We start from the raw sequence: 21574 nt of genomic DNA on the forward strand, positions 1-21574 counted from the left end.
TGTGTCAAATTAATAATAAAATGATCAATTTATAACAATGAACAATGAGCAATTCTAACCTTTTTTTTTGTTCAAACAATATCTCATTGTACACAAAAGGAACCCAGAATGTGAACATTGTATAATAGTTTAACTCTATGGAGTCTTATTGGGCTATTTTGTCCATTTTTGAATCCTTTTCATGTCTTTACATGTCTTTGTAAGTCATTTTGTGTCTTTTTTGGTCATTTGTGTCTTTTTGTCTTTTTTTGGTCATTTTTTTGTCTGTTGTTGTGTCTTTTTTAGTTATTTTGTGTCTTTTTTTGTCATTTTGTGTCTTTTTTTGTCATCGTTGTCTTTTTTGTGTCTGTTTTAGTTATTTTACGTCTTCTTTTTTTGGTAATTTTGTGTTTTTTTGTCATTTTTATGTCTTCTGTGGATTTTTTTTGTTATTCTGTCTTCTCATTTTGTGTCTTTTTTGGTCATTTTGTGTCTTTTTCAAGACATTCAAAGATTTTGAATGCTTAGTGCTAATGTGCCCCTCTGATTAAACACTGGCCCCTCCTTGGCCCCCACAGTAAAACTGGTCTAGAACCGCCACTGTTCATTAATATGTATTGTCCCTGTTTTAAATAAATAAACTCAAACTCAAACTCAAATTTAGGCGATTTTACCATAGGTGGCCGGCCTCATGAGGAGATGATTCAGGCAAAAAAACACAATTTTGACAAAAAATGACTTATTTTAACAGTGTGACGAAATGAATGTTGCGGCCGGAAGTAGCTGCCCGTGTTGCATCAGTTCGCTTGACGTCCGTCAGTAAAAGCGCCGTGAGTTCAGTGTGTCTCAGAACATTCGAGAGGTAAGCTGCGAAATAACTTCATCACATTCTCCTCGACCTCCTCCCGCCGTAGATTACACCCCGGTGGTCGTAATCCCACTGAGAAACCCCAGCTAGCCGAGCCAGTGTTAAAGACACCACTTAAATCATGTATTATCTTCGCCCAGCCGCGTCGTCGTCTACTAACTGGGTTAGTCAGTTGGCTTCGCTTTAGCATCTGGGCTCTGGCTATTTCCTGGAAGTCTAACGCCGCGAGAGCCTCTTTATATAACGGACTCACGTCGAGGCTGTATTTAGACATATAATTCACTCCCCTCGGGGTGAAATCTACCTTTTTATAAGCGTTTACTTTTGTATTAATTTCTAATTTAGCGCTAATACACGCAATGTTAGCTCTAGCTAGCCGCTAGCCTGTAGCTTGGTGCCGTTGCTCCGTGACGTAACGGGACCTTTAAGGATGTTTCTGTGGCCGTTAACGGCTCGGTGTGTCAGTCACGTGACTGTGACTGTCTGTCACACCTGGTGATGCTACGTTTGCGTTTTTTGCTCCGCAGTTTGTGTGGATAACAATGCGCCTCTTGTCCCCTGAAAAGGTCCCCTGAAGCCCGAGGACGCTCCAGATCCCCTTCCTCTGCCTGCGAGCCTGGCACCTGCACTGTTCGGACGCTTCAGGGTGTTTCACTGTGCATCTTCGAGAGCCGAGAAACCACCAAGAAACCCTGCTGCAATCAATACAACACCAGCAACGGCCATCGACCACCGTTCACTGCGGCTCTTGGACGATCAGCGTTGTGTTTATGTCTTTGTTTTGCGAAAACGGTGAGTTTTATGACCCATTTGTGAGCCATTTTTAACGTTGTGCGATGTGTTTGACGTGTGAGTGTTTTATCTGCTGTATAATTGTGCAATATGACGTGTTTTCTGTCCCACTGTATCAAAATGGCGTCTCCCAGTCCCCTCACTCGTGTGCAGTGACTGTATGACGCACTCTGCACCAAGCAGCCAGCTAAGCTAGTTAGCCTTCTTCTGAAATAGCCTCGACCTCTGCCCTTCTGAGATGCCTCCGCTCCGGACATCACTGTGTCACTGGCCGCCCCTGTTGGGTCATTTCATGTCGGATCGCACTGAGGAAACTACAGTAGCTGGTGTTAAATCCGTCAGCATGGGGAGAATTGTTTGGCAGCTGCTAGGCCTCCTGTTTGTGACCTAATAACAAGAGAAGGCCTTATGTGACTAAAGCCAGAGGCCCTCATGTAAGACAAAAGGCTTTCACAAAACAATTTCTGTACCTATATGGCCACAAAAGCATCCAGTTCAGTGCCTGTGTTTTATTTTCCCTTGGATTAATGTGTCATGCTCGCTCACTGTCGGATCACATGGATATTTGCTGGATTTGATTTTGTCAGCAGTATTTTCTGAGTGCAGAGGCTTTTAATATTTGTAATCTATCTGGCAATGCAGATATTTCAGCTCAGGCTTGTTTTAAGAGGAGAAAGTAATCATATAAGGGACTCTGATATATCCTTCAGCAGTCTCTGAGTCTCTATTGGCTGGTCTTCTGAGCTGACATACTGGTGTTATAACTCTGGCTGGCTGGCTAAATAGTGTCAGTCATTCAAAAAATGTGTTTTTACTTGATTGGTTGTGAGATATCTAGAGTACAAAATGAATTAGATTATGAAATAAGTGACATAATCAGGGTTATAATTGCTTGGACTATTTTGACATCTTAAAATATTTACTTTGCCAGCACACACCTACAAACTGCTTTTTAGCATTTTTGATTGAAAAGAACAGCTTAAACGAAACCCTTTGTTAGTTCAGTCAATGTTCAGGTGTGTTCTACATAAATCCAGACACAGCCTTATGACACAACTGCATATCGACACGTATGGTACCATATGGTACAGGGCAAACACCACATTGCGTTCAATTTTAGGTATGCAATTTAAAAATGAAAGAAAATCCTGAAAAATGTATGATTTTAATAAACTATATATATATATATATATATATATATATATATATATATATATATACATACATACATACATACATACATACATACATACATAGCACTTTTCCAAACAGTGACAAAGTGCTTTACAATGTTGAACCAGCAACAGGATTTAAATAAAAATTCAATACAGCAATTAAAACAATATAGTTTAGTTCTTTATATGCTTTATTCAGTCAAGTTGTCTAGCACACATGAATTAACTGTTATTCCCCCACTTTATTTAGTTTTCACAGTTAAGGAAAAAGCATACATAAAAAAATTCAAGGGAAAACTTTTTCCTAAGGAAACTGAGAAATACAATAAAGTATAATAATGTAGTAATATAATTATAATAATAAAAATAGGAAAGGGCTGTGTATGAATGTGCATGTATTGCTTTGAGTAAAGAAATGTTATAGAAAATGTTAAAAACCTGTTTTTTTCAAATGAATTATTAATAGGTCTTTGTCGCTCTCCTCTTTCAGAGCTGTTGCGCAGCCGTTGGAACCTGTGTGGTGGAAATCTAGCCTTCAAGCAAGGAGCTTGCGGCCACAGCGGCACAGCGTTTTTCATGTCAGAGACAGAGCGCGCTTGCAGTCGTTTATGTCATCCCCTCTTTTCCAGACAGAAGATCCCGAAAAATCCCCAACCAAGATCCTTTTATCTTACTGATAGTGCTAACATCCAGCCAAAATGTCTGTCAACGTCAACCGCAGCGTGTCAGACCAGTTCTACCGCTACAAGATGCCCCGTCTGATTGCCAAGGTAACGGCTCGCTGTGACGGCTTTTTAAGTTTGTGCATCAATATATGAGACAGTCCTTGTTGCCTCAAATCAAATCCAAATGACCTGAGAAATGATTATGAAGTTTGTGGAGAAGGAAGACTTATTTTGTGTGTTGATTATGTGACTTAATCTCGTCCAGGTTGAAGGCAAAGGGAATGGAATCAAGACGGTCATTGTCAACATGGTTGATGTTGCAAAGGCACTGAACAGGCCTCCAACATGTAAGTTACACACGACACGTGCAGCACCAAGGAGTAATCTGTTGGTACCAAGGTTATTATAGTTAACAAAAACTAACAAAATAACGAAAACTAAAATTGAAAAAACATTTTCGTTAACTGAAATAAAAATAAAAACAAGAGTTTTTAAAAAAACGATAACTAACTGAAACTGTATTGTGTGGTTACAAAACTAACTAAAATTATAGTGAAAATGTCCTTAGTTTTCGTCTTTGTCAACTTTTTTCATACATAATTCAGTGTTTCTATTTCAGCATGCAGGAACACATGGTAAATATGTTTACTGAGACTGGGATGTTTACACTCCAACCAAAATACAAAACACAGAGAACTGTAAGAGTTAATAACCTTATTGGGGCTGAGATGGATAAACCAAAGGAAAGGAAGGCACATACCCATTACAAAAAAACTAAAACTAATACAAACTAAACTAAAAACTAAGCATTTTCAAAAAATAAAAACTAAACTAAAACTAGCAAACTCACTCTAAAAACTAACTAAAACTAACTGAATTTGAAAACAAAAATTCACAACGAAATTAAAACTAATGAAAAATCCAAAACTATTATAACCTTGGTTGGTACTCAGAGTACAATCAAACACCAGTATCAATTGAGACCTTTACAGCTGCCTTTTATCCCAAATGAGTACAGTAGTTGGCAGTCAACACAAAAACTGGCTTCTCTTGACTCCAGCACCCACAGTTAAACCAATATGATATATTTTTTAGGCACAGGGTTTTACAGCAGGAATAAAAGGGATGACACTATTATAGTATATAGTAAAATATTATAACATTATATTATACACTAATTATTTTTTTATGCGCTGGTATACCCCATATCATCGTCAAAGTTTCTCAACAGATAAAGAAACACTTCATCCTTTAGTTAATTATTGTCATCATTATTTTCACTTGAGAACTAGGAAACTATAAGAAGTAATTAAAGCTGTCAGATGAACTGTGGTGGAGTATAAAGTACAACACATTTTAAAATGAGTATAATGCTGCATAAAATAGAAATACAAGTTTGTGGACAATAGAGAAATTAAATCAAAATAAAAACATTTCCAGGAAAAACTATCAGCAAATGTTTAAGTCTACACACTCTAATGTCTGAGAGCGGGCTAACTTGGGACAGTTCATTGTTTTAATTTCCACTGTGGCATCTGATTTGACGTCTGATCTTCTCCGCAGACCCGACCAAGTTTTTTGGTTGTGAACTCGGTGCTCAGACCCAGTTTGATAGCAAAAACGACCGTTACATCGTCAACGGATCCCACGAGGCGAACAAGTTGCAGGACATGCTTGATGGGTTCATCAGAAAATTTGTGCTGTGTCCCGAGTGTGACAACCCTGAAACTGATCTGGTAAATATTTCACAGCAGCCGCCAACAAAGATCCAGTGAGAAGTTTAACATTTAGATGCTTTTTGTTTTATCTTTTATAATGTTTTTTTTTTTTTTTTGTCTTTTTAACAGCATGTCAATCCCAAGAAACAAACCATTGGCAACTCCTGTAAGGCCTGTGGATATCGTGGCATGCTCGACACCAGACACAAACTCTGCACGTTCATCCTCAAAAACCCACCAGGTGAGAGTTTGATCTTTCTAGTAGTAAATCTTGGGTTTAATCCCAATATTCGATCGCTTTATTGGACAATGATACAATATTTGAAGATATAACTACTTCGGTTCCATCCTTTTTTTTAGTAAAAACAGTAAAAAAAAAAAAATCCTTTTTGTTCACTATGAAGTGCCACATTGCAGTTATGTGCAAATGTTTTTTATGGGTTAATTCAAAGAGCCTGTGATCTTTCACTTATTCTGCTCAGCTCACTTCTCAAAACAAAACCTCTCTTTTGTGAAAAGAAAACAGGGAGATTGTCAAAATAAAAGCATATATTAAAGACGGTGATCTGCATTGATGCAGTTGGATCGTTGCAGCTCTACTCTCTGGTAGTTACAAACATAGTTCTCTCTTGGGTTGAACATAGTCATGGAAAAAATATTTTATATATATATATATATATATATATATATCTTATAAGAGTTTAATTTAAGAGCTGATATCTAGACATTTTCCATGGTTTTCTTGATAATAACCAAAATCATTATCAAGAAAACCATGGAAAATGGCTAGATATCAGCTCTTAAAATAAACTCTTATGAGCTATTTTTGTTATTATCATTATATTTGTCCAAACAAATGTACCTTTTAGATGTACCAGGCATTAAAATGAACAAGAAATTGAAGAAAAAGGTTGGTCTAAAAATGTTTTCCATGACTGTAAAAGGAACTTTCGCTCATGCCGATTTTGACAATAACCGTTCTGCTTCTCCAATAACAGAGGCCCCTGAAGCAGGATCCGCATCTGTGAAGAAAGAGAAGGACAAGAAGAACCGCAAGAAGGACAAGGAGAACGGCTCCGGCAGCGGAGAGGCTGGAACCCAAGAGAACTTCGATGCACCTCAGGCTGTGGTGGGTTTCTAATCCAGCATTAGACGACTAAAGAGTCTCTGTAGGAGCCACATATCAGACTGTAGTGAGAGTCAGACAGCTGTATGAACAGTTTCTCAACAGTAAACACACACGCTGCTGTTATTTGGCCACTGAGTTCAACGTCCCCATGAGCTCCTACTGCAAACAGTCAGAATCAGCCCACACCGCCAGTCCAGTGTTGCTTGCAGTGTGATTCTTTTTTTTTTTTTTTATACTTATATTTTTATTAGTTTTTATGTCAGGAATAGTCAAACATGACAACATCACAGTACATTCAAATGAAAAATAACATAGCCAGGCAATTGTATCACGTGAGGACGATCAACACCACGTTAAACAGAGCATTAGCAAGACAATAAAATAAAAGTAGAAGGGGGGGGTCATGAATGACCCTCCTCGTTTGTCAAGAACGCCGTCCATTTTTTCCATCTTGCATAATACAGGCCTTTTTGCTGCTGCAGACATTATCCTCAAGAGGTATCTATCATTTTCTGCCATCCCGTCTGGTGAATCACTTGGAAAAAGAGTTGTAAATGGCAGAGGAACCTGTTGTCCCAGTATCCTTCGTATGGTTTCCACAATATCGTCCCAAAAAGGTCGTAGTCCTGGGCAACTGCAGTGTGATTCTTATTTAAACTGTGTGGAGATTGATCTTTATCAACTACAGATTATTAACAAAAATTGTTTTACTCTAATAAAAAAATAAAAAAAAGGCTTACAGTCAAAGGTGATAGCCTCAACAAAAGAAACCTCAAGTGTTTGCAGCTATAGGAACTGATTAGTTTCTTTAAAGCTGCATCCTGAGACTTCTGTTACATTCAAGCCCTCGCCAAATGAGTTCACACAAAGCTAATTAAGCGTATTGCAGTAAACAAAAGCTCTCTGTATCTCTCAGTATACATGAGTCGTGTCTGTGGTGACTGCTCACATTCGGGGGTTTGCTGATACACTTTATTTCAGGGTTTACACAAAGTTGTTGTTTAATTTTACTCGTTATGTTGTTGAAGTTAGGGATACACTTGAATGTGAATATACTCCTTGAAAAATCCTTTATTTTCAACGTACATCTGATCTACTTTAGTTTTAGTCTTCAGGCATCTCCCAACCAGACCAGGGCTGGATTTGACTAACATGGCACCAAAATTAAATTGTACCCCGGCATCGAAAGGGCAACCATCTGCTTTTTTCCCCCCTGAAGTTTCAGCAGTTGCATTTATAGTAATAATTTAGATGTGATGATAAAGGTTGCAAGTTTATTTGGACATTTATGGGTTTAGATACCTTAAAGTGTTCAGATTTGACTCTTTAAAACCTGAACGAACACTGTTATTTATACTTGAGTAGTTTAACTCCACAACAACGTGTTCCATCAAAAAGGAACAAAAAAAAATGTTTGACCAGTAATTTAACTATTTTCTTTTCTTGACCATATGTCAAGTTTTAAGTTAAAGCAGACTATTTTTTTATGTCTTAAAACACAACTGGCGAGGCAGTTTTAATAAACTGGCAGGTTCTCTGAAATGTGAAAACTGAGAACCAAATGCCTTGTTAGTCATTCTCTTATTTCAATTAAAACTTCAGTAAAAGTACAAAAGTATCAGCATGAAATGTGCTAAAAGTATCAAAAGTAAAAGTACTCGTTCTGTAGAATTGCGCCACTCGGATTGTTTTATATATTCTGTTTATACTATTAGATTATTTGTATCGATGCATTTATGCAAGTAATGTTTTAATTTTGTAAAGATAGGGCAACTACTACCTACTCAATATCCTGTTGGCATGTGGTTTATTTAAAAAAAAAAAAAAGTATACATTTTTAATTTGTCATGTTTCATCACATTTAGTTTGTGCTCTCACAGCTGCTTTCCTTTGAACATTTGACTGTTAATTAGTCTGAAGACTTCAGTCAGTTTAAACAAACTGGGATTCATTTTAATCTTTAATGCCGCGTGACGTCTCGACCCACACTTGTGAATAAGCTGTTTAAATGTGTCAGCCTTTTTTGGGTTTCCTGTGATTGGGAGCCCATAATAAAAACATTTAAAAGCACATTTTAACAGTTTTGTGTGACCTGTCCTCCGTCAGGACGGAGACGACGATGACGAGGACTGGGCGGAGGAGACTACAGAGGAGGCGCAGAGGAGGCGGATGGAGGAGATCAGCGACCACGCAAAGAACCTGACGCTCAGCGAAGACCTGGAGAAACCCCTGGAGGAGAGGGTCAACCTGTTCTACAACTTTGTGAAAGTAAGACTTCTCCTCCTCATCGCACATCTTTCACAACCTCCTTCTGTGTTTCCTCTCGTCGTTAAAGAGAGGACTGGAACCAGCCGCTCTTGTTTTCTTTTACAGAATCTGTTGTCATTAAAATGTTCTCCAGTCTATAAAAGAGTAAATAATATACACTACCGGTCAAAAGTTTTAGAACACCCCAATTTTTCCATTTTTTTTATTGAAATTCAAGCAGTTCAAGTCAAATGAACAGCTTGAAAGGGTACAAAGGTAAGTGGTGAACTACCAGAGGTAAATAAAAAAAGGTAAGCTTAACCAAAACTGAAAGATAATGTACATTTCAGAATTATACAAGTAGGCCTTTTTCAGGGAACAAGAAATGGGTTAACAACTTAACTCTATGGAGTCTTGTCCATTTTTGAATTCTTTTCATGTCTTTGTAAGTCATTTTGTGTCTTTTTGGGTAATTTTGTGACTTCTAATGTCTTTTTTTGGTAATTTTGTGTCTTTTTTTAGTCCTTTAGTCCAACATAAAATGTGATTTTGAATCTTTTTTTTTACTTTCAAAACACTATCATGCTCAATAAAGAATTTTAAATGTTGCAAATGTGCATTAATTTCAGAGTAGACTGAGACATTAAACTGCATAATTTTCAATTAAATTCTGGAAAAGTTGGTGTGTTCTAAAACTTTTGACCAGTAGTGTAGATATATTTTTTAATATAAACTTAGTCAATTGAGGAGGTTAAAAGAATTAGATAAAGTATTACATTTATAGCTGAAATGGCATTAATTAAGGAATGTTTTGGGCTTTTTTTCTCAATGATCTTCGACTTGGAATCTTGTTTTATCAACTGATGAATCAACTACTTAATTATATATAAATAAGTGAGAAAACAAACTTCTCTAATGAGGAAAAAGATTTTGAGAATCATAACTTTTTTTTAAATGATACTGTTGTGTAGCATGTATCTATAAAATATCAGTTATTTGCAAAATAATTTGGGGCAACATGAAGCAAGGACTTTTAATCTTAAGCCTTTTTCAGCACCATCCCAAAATACATTTTAATAATAATAATGCATTTTATTTATAGGCGCCTTTCAGGACTCTCAAGGTCACCTTACAATAAACAATTAAAAACAAAACAATAATAATAGAACAGCAATGGCAGTAATAATAAACAACAATGAAACAATTACAAATTAGAACAATAAAGACAACAATGACAGTAATAATAAACAATAAACAACACTGAAACAATACAGAGAAAAATTGTAATTTGAAAATGATGAATATTTTAGGGATAGGCTAGTCTGAACAGGTGTGTTTTGAGATGTGTTTTAAACCTTCCCAGAGTGAATTCAGCATTTTCAAAGACAACATTATTTTGTAATGTCATACTTCTGTTCCATATAAACACGTATAATGTCAAAAGAGATGAAAAAATTGTGTTGAAAATGATGATAAAAAAAGGATAAACTATAATTACACGTGTATCAATTAAATAGTAATAACAAAAAATATTGTGCTGTTATAAGTAAGTTCACCTGTAACATGTAACACAAACTCTTCCAATAACCAGATTTGATTTCTTCTGCAAGATGAGAATAAGGTCAAATTTTCTCAAAATGTTGACTTCTGTTTTTTTTTTTTTTTTTGTAAAGCTCTACCTTAGTCCTGTGACTCAAAATGCTTTTTATTTTTGTCTGTGGTCATTTTTATCCCATCACTGACAGTGGGCCTCCCCTAAAGTTCTATAAAGGAATCATAAATTAAGTTCCTTCTTTCCATTTCCAGCATAAGAAGGAGAGTGGAACCATCGACGCGGCCGATAAGGAGATCTTGGCGGAGGCAGAGCGACTGGATGTGAAGGCCATGGGCCCCCTCATCCTCAGCGAGCTGCTCTTCAACGAGAACATCCGCGACCAGATCAAGAAGTACAAACGCCACTTCCTGCGAGTAAGTTGAATGATGCAGTTTTCTCTCTTTGGACCCACATGAACTGGAAACTGGAACTTCAATTTTCCCAGATAACTCAGTCTCAACGTTCTGCTGCATCTCGAAGCATTTCTGTTTATCAAATGTTAAACTATTGTTCCACTATTGCTGATATGTTTCCCTTTTTTTTTTCTTTTTTTTTTTTCCTCAGTTCTGCCACAACAACAAGAAGGCCCAAAAGTATCTGTTGGGAGGTTTCGAGTGTGTTGTGAAGCTGCACCAGGTCCAGCTGCTGTCTCGAGTTCCCATCATCCTCAAAGACCTGTACGACGCAGACCTGCTGGAGGAAGACGTGATATTCGCTTGGGCGGAGAAGGTCAGTGAAGATAGTTAAGATACATATATAGCCCTTAGAAATATTACCTATATTAATAGTAAATAAACACAGTGATAAAAGGAAAAATAAGTCCTCAATGATTTTCCTTTGCCAGAAAATCAACAAAAAGCTAAAATCTGGACCTGTAGCAGTGATAATAAACAGACAACTGAATTTGATGCATTCACCATCATTTCCTAAATATTTTATTATCTTAACCAGTTTTAAACATTTAATACTGGGATTCTTATTTTTACGTCTATCCCTATTCCTATTTAAATTGAGTTTGATACATGAGTTAAATCGCCCCTTAATACCTTTCTTTATTGTCATTATTCTATAATTTCCCTCTTAAGTAGAAAAGCTGTTGGTGTAAAACAGGAGAGCCACTGGAGATTATAAAGTCTTTAAATCCTCACATGTGGTTTAAATGTGTCCCAAGCAGAGGTGATTTTGTCTTAAATTAATTATTTGGAATTGTCCCGACTGACTATTTTTCTTCGGCAGGTTTCTAAGAAGTACGTCTCTAAGGAACTTGCCAAAGAGATCCACGCTAAGGCTGCGCCTTTTGTGAAATGGCTGAAGGAGGCGGAGGAGGAGAGCGAGGGCAGCGAGGAAGAGGAGGAGGAAGATGATGAGAACGTGGAGGTAACGGACGGATATTATCACAATGTTATTTAGTTTATCTGAAGTTGGTTTTTGATCCCACATTAAAACAAATATGTCGGTAGCTGCAGTCAGTCCATCTCATCAGATCATTTTCATTTCTTTTGAATTGTATATAAAAATCTAAACCTACCTCCCATGGATGTTTATATACAGACATAGTTTTTACTTTGTTTACCAGTTGTGATGTTGAAATTTCTCCACTTTACAAACTCTTTTTTTCTTTTTTTTTCATGCTTTATTCGTTTTTTTAATTAACAGATGAGGAAAAAAGAGTGCAGTATAAAAATGAGAATAAGATGGAGAATTTACTTTTCAATGAAGTAGGAAACGTAGGAAACTAAATGCGACAAAAAACCCTGCTGTGGTCTCCGTGATCTGAGGTTTTTGAGACTGATGCCAATACAGATTTTAGAAGGGAAAATTCATCAATGACCGATATGGTGGCAGATAAAGTAATATTCCAAGCTGGAATGTAACATTTTTTTAATGTGGATTGTGCACCAATTTCCCACCACTCTGTAAATGTACTAAGAGAGCTACTTTCTCAAAACGTTATTAAATAAGATTTAACATTAGTATTATACATTGTCGACCACTTCTAGAAATATAACTGAGAAAATAAAGAAAAAATAGGAATAAAATAAATCATTACTGGTCAGTTTCAGTTAATTGCTGACTACTTAAAACTAAACAGCCACTTTCATTCATTAGAATTATATTATTAATTTCTTACGAGCCGACCAGCGTCCTCAGATCTTTGGATGGCACCTTTCTGACTGTTTTACAGTCTAAAATCGAAATGTGAGCGGGCTTTTGCCGTCCAACGAGCTGCAAAGTCAGTAACTTCTTAAAACCTGCTTTTCTAGACTGTAAAGCTTTCCATCTCACTACTCTTTTGATTCTGTTCTCTGTATGGTTGTCCTTTTCTCTTCTAATTCAGTTCTCTCTATCTGAATGTGTTTTGTGATCGATCCCACACTGTCTTTTATCGTTTTGTTTTTCTTGCTTTTGGCCTCGTGGCGTCATTCTCCTCTGAGATTACTGCTCTCTGTCCAAGCACTTTGTAAGCTGTTTTAAAAGGTGCTATATAAATATAGTTATTATTAACAATCGCCATCATCATATCTAAACCACGCCAAGAAATGTTTATATATTGTGTAAAAAAAAAAAATTAAAAGTTTTCATAAGGGCACATATCGGACAGAATACACCAATGCAGATATGCCTCTGATAGGTTAGTATCAGTTAACCCATATACAGGTGCATCTCAATAAATTAGAATATCATAGAAAATGTTATTTATGTCAGTAATTCAAAAAGTGGAAATAACACATTATATAGATCCATTACACACAGAATGAAACATTTCATGTCTTAATGTATTTAATTTCTTCTTATTATAATGATTATGGCTTAGATTTATTGAAGAGCTAAAATTCAGTGTCTCAAAAAAATGTTAATATTACAAAAGACCAATTTTAAAAACTGTTTAATTAGGGCTGGGCGATATGGACCAAAAGTCATATCCCGAAATATTAAGGCTGAATATATACGATATATATTCTGATATTTTTATTGCGAAGTGAGAGCAAACGTTCAGTCAAAGCCAAATATGACATGTCACAAGTAGTTTTATTGAATAAAGTGCACATTTAAATAAAAAGATATTTTAAATAAAAATAGCCTATGACATAGGCCAATTTTTTTTCTTTTTAAATAAATATATTTCTATAAGAAAAGAATCACGAACATTACAAAACTAAATATGACAAAGGGCATGAGGGCAGCTTTTATATATAAAGAGGGGTTGAACTATATCAATATTTGCAATATGGTCTAATTCTATATCACATTTAAAATGAATCGATTTTTTTATATCAATATATCGCCCAGCCCTTTGTTTAATATGGAAATGTTGGCCTCTGAAAAATGTGTCCATCTACATGACTCAATACTTGGTTGGAGCTGTTTGAGTTTAACTACTGGAAATGGACTTTTCACTCATATACTACTGTGTTGAGATGCTCCTGTATGTGTCAGACTTTATCTTATTAGTAATAATATTAATTATTACTTCAGTAAAATATCAGTAGTTTTCTACCTCCATTCTTAAGGAAAAGATGTAAATATCTCCGCTAATGAACTTAAGTAAAAACCAGTGGTGGAAGAAGTATTCAGATAAGTAAAAGTACTAATACCACACTGTGGAATTACTCCACTACAAATAAAAGTCCTGCATTCAAACTTACTGAAGTAAAAGTACAAAAGTATCAGCATCAAAATGTACTTAAAGTATCAAAAGTAAAAGTACTCATTATGCAGAATGGACCCACTCAGATTGTTTTATATATTCTGAATATATTATTGTATTATTATTATTATTGATACATTTAGGCAAGCAGTGTTTGAATTTTCTCAAGGTAGGACTCATTTAACTGCTTAATATACTGTTGTGTGGTTTAATTTAAAATAAAACATGAATAATCATATTAAATCCTATTTTTTGTGTCAAATCTCGACCTGAAAAGTAACTAAAGCTGTCAGCTAAATGTAGTGGAGTAGAAGTATAAAGTTACATATGTGGAAATACTCAATTAAAGCACAACTGTACTTAAGTCCAGTACTTGAGTCAATGTACGTAGTTACATTCCACCACAGATAAAAACATTTGAATACTTCTTCCAGCACTGTACTAAGGTAACAGATAGGAGTACTTCTGGTAACACTTTACAATAACCATCATTTATAGATGTAAATAGACCATTTATAAATGATAAACAGATAGTTTATTAATGTTTAATCATCATTTATAAACCGTATATAGGCCATTTAGAATGGTGAATAGAAAATGTAATTTTATAATTTTAATATTTTAATAATTTTCTCAAGGTAGGACTCATTTAACTTCTTAATATACTGTTGTGATCAAAAACGCTTCCATAAACGGGTCCATTGGGGACCACAGTGTGTGTGTGCGCGCGCGTGTGTGTGTGTGTGTGTGTGTGTGTGTGTGTGTGTGTATGTGTGTATGTATATGTGTGTATGTATATGTGTGTATGTATATGTGTGTGTGTGTATGTATATGTGTGTGTATGTATATGTGTGTGTATGATGTTAACCCTGCTGCTGGTGTCCGTCCTCAGGTGGTGTACTCGTCCTCCGCCCGCGAGCTCAAGGTGGAGACTGTGAAACCAGACACGCCTGAAAAAGAAGAGGACGACATTGACATTGATGCGATCTGAGAGACGACGATGACGATGATGAAGATGCCGATGCTTCTCTTGTGTTGTGGCTTTGACTCACGATGCCCTGTACCACCTAAATGGCCGGCCTCCCCCCTCCTCGACTCCCCCTCCCCTCCTCACCCCTCCCCTGCTTTGTGGCATGACTTAACATAGCGCTTTACTTGCTGCACATTAACTCTGTAATTTTGAGATGTATTCAGTTGATGAAATGAAGTCTCTTTGGGGATTTTAATCATGGGTGTTTGGGGATCATTTTGACTGCACATTGTTTTCTTTTTCTTTTTTTTTTGGTCCCTGTATTTTTCCAGTCAATAAAGAATGAATGTTTTGCTATCCACCACACTTTGTTCTTAATGTGTGACGTCTGCCGTTTATCACTTTAAGGTTGTTGACCTTGGAGCGACTTATTTTGGTTCTTCTGACTCACTTTCAGTTGATTTAAGTTCCATAAAGAAAAATCAACTATTTTCTTAGCAGTAACGGAGCTTTAACTACATTCATTTTGCTTTATGGAACCAAAGTAATTGGTCAGAAAAAAACCCTAAATATGCTTTTTGTGTTTAACTCCTGATGAATTAATCAAGGAGAGGACCCACTGATTAACCAATAGATGCAATTACTTTTGAAGACAATAGAGAAGAAGTAAAATGTCATTAAACACATCTGACCATGTACAATAAAGACATTTTAGTGTGCCTTGGATTTTAGGTTCCATAATAACAAAAAATGAACTATTTTTCCAGCAGAATGTGAGCTGTAACTTTGTTTAATATTCTTTATGGAACAAAAGAAATTGCAAAAATAACTGGTTTATTACAGTAGAGACTCCTGCAGTGTGAACAATTGCAGGTTATCTAAAAGCTTCCCTATCACATTTGAAATTAAATAAAATACAAAAAATTAGAGTAAATTTCAAATTCTCCAATTTTTTTCACCGTTTTCTGACATTTTTTGGACGTCACAATTCATTGATAATAAAAATCACCAGCTGCAGTTGTATTCCAAATATGCAGGAAGTGAAGGATTATTAAAGGAGGAAAATAAAAATGTACTTATTTAAACACAACATAAACAAATACATGTTTGTGGATTGTTCTCTATTTATAAATCCTGATTAAAATATAAATAAAATCAGCATGCACTGATTTGATTTCTTTATTGTAAATATATAAGCTCATTCTGAATTTAATGCATTCTGTTTTTATTGTATTTTTAATTTTACACAAATATCCCAACTTGTTTTGGTTTGTACTCTACACTACATTTAGCTGACAAAAACTTGATATTTTAAAAGGTGAAATAACTTTTACAACTGCTTGCATAGATACATCAATACTAATAATGTTACAATATATTTAGTAAATATAAAACGATCTGAGAGGCTCCATTCTGCATCACGAGTACTTTTACTTTTGATACTTTAAGTACATTTTGATGCTGAAAACAGTCTTTTTTCCCCAGTATTTTACAGTTTGGTATTTACTTTGACTTGAGTAAGAGATCTGAATACTTCTTCCAACACTGGTTTCCTCCCTTTAACCCTATAAAGCCTGAACCATGAAATAATTATTTTTTATTTTTTTTAAAAACCGAGTGCTTATTAACCTGCTGACGTATTTTAAAAAATAAATAAATTGCATATATGAATTCTAATTTGTATCATATTTGATACATCAGGTCTTTTTGTGCAATGTGTTGCTCACAGATTGTTTTCCTTGAACTAACAAAAACATATAAAACCTAACATTTTTAACCTATTAAGACTTTGACTTTTCCTTTTTCCTCAAACATGCAAAACACATATTTTTTCCATATAACACAACATCATACATCTGCAGATATGAAGTTTTTTAATGCAGCGATAACTGATCCACTGGTGGAACCTGCATATAATTTTTGCTACATCTGATATTTTTGTGCAATTTGTTGCTCAGTTTGTTTATCTTCAACACATGTAGTAGATGGTGATGTAGAGGTCTCAAAAATTACTGTATCTACAGTGGTGGAAGAAGTATTCAGATCCCTTACTTAAGTAAAAGTACTAATACCACACTGTGAAATTACTCCACTACAAGTAAAAGTCCTGCATTCAAAACTTACTGAAGTAAAAGTACAAAAGTATCAGCATCAAAATGTACTTAAAGTATCAAAAGTAAAAGTACTCGTTTTGCAGAATGACCCCACTCAGATTGTTAAATATATTCTCAATATATTATTTGATAATTATTATTGATGCATTTATATAAGCAGCATTTTATTTTCTCAAGGTAGGGCTCATTTTAACTATTTAATATGCTTTTATGAGGTCTAATTTAGAAAATGTCACTTTAAACTTTAAACCGATCATGTTTTTCATGTTAAATCCCGATCTGAAAAGTAACTAAAGCTGCTGGCTATATGTAGTGGAGTAAAAAGTACAACATTTGCCTCTAAATGTAGTGGAGTAGAAGTATAAAGTTACATAAAATGGAAATACTCAAGTAAAGTACAAGTACCTCAAAATTTTACTTAAGTACAGTACTTGAGTAAATGTACTTAGTTACATTCCACCACTGTGTATCTAATATGATACACTTGGCTTTATAGGGTTAATATTTAAATTTGTTCAAAAACTTTTTCCCATTGAAGCCCAGTAGGTCCCCACAGAGACGTTTCCTCCTGCTGATGACGGTCCTCTCTGTACTTTCTGCTCCAATGGGACGCAGGTCAGCCGGTTTCCTCACTTCCTCCACCCGCTCAGCTGGGCTCACTGACGCTGCCTTCAGGGGCCGTCGGAAATACAGGCACTAACAAAGAAACCTCAGTGTGACAGCAGACACTACAGGTGATTTAAAAAAAAAAAAAAATACGGTAACACTTTCTATGAAGACTACATCTATAGTGCATTATGAGCGCATTCATTGTGAATTATAATGCTCATTATAATCAATCATAATGCATTATGACTGCACTCATAAACACATATAAAGCTTCATGATATTCATGATCAGTATAGCTAATGAAAATGTGTTACACTTTACTTAACGCCAACAATGAAACATCATGATTAGCTATGCTGCATTATAGATGCGTCTATATGAACCTCACTTTACTTAAAGCATATATTGATCATTTATTTATACTTATGGCATCCTATGAGTCCTTATAACAATTAATTGTTGAGGTGTGTGTATAGAGGGGTATGAGTAGTTGTAATGTATTATAAGCCTCATCAGTCAGCCTGTAGTTTATAACCAGTCAAGAGCACTCAAAAGACACTTGGATTTATAAGTCATTATAAGCTATATTTATAACTGTTGATATAGTGCATCATGAAGCTTTATATGTGTTTATGAATGCAGTTATAATGCATTATGATTGATTATAATGAGCATTATAATTCACTATGAATGCGCTCATAATGCACTATAGATGTAGTCTTCATAGAAAGTGTTACCAAAAATACTTATAGATGTCACCATCAAACTTCCCCTGTTTGTTATTTACATTAAGACAATATTTTTTTTGCCTTACAAGTTTTCTGAAATGTTATGTTCAGATATGCAAATGAGGCGTTAACTAATTTGCATATATTTCCAGGACATAAATCTAAACCTTGGATCAAGCAAATTTCAAAGTGATCTTGTCTTATTTTGTTTTTATATTAGATTGAGATAAATTGGGATATTACCATTTCACAAATCAGAAAAAACTGTCAAAATCCATTTTTAAAAAATCAAAACTATTTTCTTCATGTTTTTAGAAACCAAACGTATAAATCAGGGTATAGTTGGTTGTAAAAACCTTCAGAATATAGTTTGGAATAAAATATGGAATAAAACTGGTCAGTTTGGTGTCTGTAAGTGGAGTTGAAGTTGAGATTTTTGAGAGAAAGCTCATTTTGAGGAAATGTCCTTTAAAGATTTCATGCATTCTTAATGGAAATGACTATTTGAAGGCAAGATATTGAATGTAATTCACAGCAAAATATATAATATAATAAAGAAAATGTAAAACACATATTGTGCAGAAGAGAGGGAGCTTGTTACACGCTGCAACAGAATGATTGATTGATGATTGATGTCAATTTAGGAGAAATCTACAAAATATAGTCAAATATACACCTTAAGTGTTTTCTTTCAACTACTGCTGAAAAAAAGACATGTTATTGGAGAAAAATAGCCATAAAAACTCAAAATTGTACAACCCCCTGATTAACCAATAGCAAAAAAATTGATTATGAAGACAATAGAGGAGAAGTAGAAGAAGTAAAATGTCATTTAAAAATACATCTGACCATGTTTTTAAAAAAAATGCATTTTAGTGTGTCTTGTCTTGATAGTTTTTTTTAGTTTTCTAAGACCATATTTTCACACCTGCGAGAACCATGCACAAGATGGAATCAGTAAAAATTATTTTATTTATTAAGAAGAAAAAAATATATATAATAATATATGGGATATTTTATATCTAGTTTCTCAAACATGAAAAGTATCTTGCTTTAGGATTGCGTCTACTTTTGCATAATAATTGTTTTTTTTAAATCAATAATTAAGAAAATAATACATTTAAAAGTGCAATTAATCTTCTTTCTGTACCGTTTTATAGATTTTAAGGTACTTTACTACTTTATACTTCACTACATTTATTTTGCATACCTTTAGTTACTTTGCAGATTCAGATTACTAACATAAAATATAAATATAAAATATAATCGACTAATAAATTATTATGATATACTATAAATTAACCATCCAGCAGTAAATAAAGTAATTAAAATGAGTACTTTTACTTTGCTGGAGTATTTCCATTTTATGCTCCTCTGTACTTCCACTCAACTTCTTTTATTTGACAAGATCTCAAGTTGCCTCTTCTTTGATGTACCACAACATTTTAAAGGCTCCTTTGTGTATTTATTAGTAATAATATTAATTATTACTTCAGGAAAGTATCAGAGTAGTTTTCTACCTCCATTCTTAAGGAAAAAATGTAAATACCTCCGCTAATGAACTTAAGTAAAAACCAGTGGTGGAAGAAGTATTCAGATAAGTAAAAGTACTAATAGCACACTGTGGAATTACTCCACTACAAGTAAAAGTCCTGCATTCAAACTTACTGAAGTAAAAAGTACAAAAGTATCAGCATCAAAATGTACTTAAAGTATCAAAAGTAAAAGTACTCATGATGCAGAATGGACCCACTCAGATTGTTTTATATATTCTGAATATATTATTGTATTATTATTGATACATTTAGGCAAGCAGTGTTTGAATTTTCTCAAGGTAGGACTCATTTAACTGCTTAATATACTGTTGTGCGGTTTAATTTAAAATAAAACATGAATAATCATATTAAATCCTATTTTTTGTGTCAAATCTCGACCTGAAAAGTAACTAAAGCTGTCAGCTAAATGTAGTGGAGTAGAAGTATAAAGTTACATATGTGGAAATACTCAAGTAAAGCACAACTGTACTTAAGTCCAGTACTTGAGTGAATGTACGTAGTTACATTCCACCACAGATAAAAACATTTGAATAACAGATAGGAGTACTTCTGGTAACACTTTACAATAACCATCATTTATAGATGTAAATAGACCATTTATAAATGATAAACAGATAGTTTATTAATGTTTAATCATCATTTATAAACCGTATATAGGCCATTTAGAATGGTGAATAGAAAATGTAATAATGTTGAACTATATTTTATAAATGCCAAATAGATTACTTTACCATAAACAAACATAATTATTAGTTTATTAATAGCTTTACAGTCATTATAACATTTTTAACACCATATTAAGTATGTAAATGATTTCAAAATGATTCGTATACCTTTAAGAAATTGCTTGAAAACATTTAAAGATTAAATATGTATAGAAATTTGTAAATGGTTCATAATAATTGGTTTATAAACCATCTATAAACATCACTTAGATGGTTATTGTAAAGTGTTACCGTACTTCTTTCACTACAGTACCTAAATAAAAGATGTGAATATTTTTCCATCTTTATTTAAGTCAAAATATCCAAGTCCTTGTTAAAGATTTTCTTTTGCAACTGTACTTACATAAACAATCTTAATACTCAGTAATATCTGACTACTTCTTCCACCACTGTAAGATACTTAAATAAAGGTTACAAATATTTACAAAAGATTTTAATGCATTTCCACTGCTGTACTACAGTAAGAGATGGGAGTTGGCTGCTTCTTTCACAATTGTACTTAAATAACAGATCTGAAATTCAAGTCTTTTAAGTGCAATTGTGAAAAAAGTACTGTAGGCTTCTTAAATGAATTATATTAAAAATAACGGATATGAATATTTCTAAAACAACTGAATACTTCTTCCACTAAAGTAAAAGATTGGAGTACTTCTTTCACATCTGTACTTAAATAAAGGATCTGAATTTAGGAATTACTGTAGGCTACTTAAATAAATGATATTAAAATAAAGAATATGGACATTTCTAAAAGATCTGAATACTTGCCCGTCTATATTTAAGTAAAAATATCTGAGATCTTCTTTTGCAGCTGAACATACATAAACAATCGCAGTACTTTAAAAATATATATCTGACTACTTCTTCTACCACTGTAGGCTACTTAAATGAAGGGTATGAATATTTCCAAAAGTTTAAATACTTTCCCACTGCTGTACTAAAGTAAAAACATTTGAATACTTCTTCCATTACTGTACTAAGTTAACAGATAGGAGTACTTCTTTCACTACAGTACCTAAATAAAAGATCTGAATATTTTTCCATCTTTATTTAAGTCAA

At 34.2% G+C, this 21574-nt stretch overlaps 1 protein-coding gene across 2 annotated transcripts; it reads left to right on the forward strand.

Annotated features, from left to right (window-relative positions):
• The first annotated feature begins 807 nt into the window (after positions 1-807).
• Positions 808-15152, forward strand: eif5 (eukaryotic translation initiation factor 5). Of its 2 annotated transcripts, XM_059353477.1 has the most exons (12): positions 808-841; positions 1414-1639; positions 3305-3584; positions 3745-3826; positions 5043-5215; positions 5327-5438; positions 6196-6326; positions 8433-8594; positions 10380-10541; positions 10732-10896; positions 11404-11544; positions 14709-15152. In XM_059353477.1, the coding sequence occupies exons 3-12, from the start codon at positions 3513-3515 to the stop codon at positions 14805-14807; spliced, it is 1299 nt and encodes a 432-aa protein (XP_059209460.1). In that variant the 5' UTR covers positions 808-841; positions 1414-1639; positions 3305-3512; the 3' UTR covers positions 14808-15152. The 2 variants fall into 2 exon arrangements, with proteins under 2 accessions (XP_059209460.1, XP_059209459.1); XM_059353476.1 differs by lacking the exon at positions 808-841 and having other exon boundaries at positions 940-1639.
• Positions 15153-21574: the final 6422 nt, after the last annotated feature.

Source organism: Centropristis striata, chromosome 16, assembly GCF_030273125.1.
Source record: "Centropristis striata isolate RG_2023a ecotype Rhode Island chromosome 16, C.striata_1.0, whole genome shotgun sequence".
NCBI lineage: Eukaryota > Metazoa > Chordata > Actinopteri > Perciformes > Serranidae > Centropristis > Centropristis striata.

What these genes read in the sequence shown, in the direction of transcription:
- eif5 (XM_059353477.1), top strand. Translation starts at nt 3,513, where the DNA reads ATGTCTGTCAACGTCAACCGCAGCGTGTCAGACCAGTTCTACCGCTAC. An exon ending in ACTGAACAGGCCTCCAACAT is followed by an intron (nt 3,827 to 5,042) that starts GTAAGTTACACA and finishes TCTTCTCCGCAG; the next exon opens with ACCCGACCAAGTTTTTTGGT. An exon ending in ACAACCCTGAAACTGATCTG is followed by an intron (nt 5,216 to 5,326) that starts GTAAATATTTCA and finishes TCTTTTTAACAG; the next exon opens with CATGTCAATCCCAAGAAACA.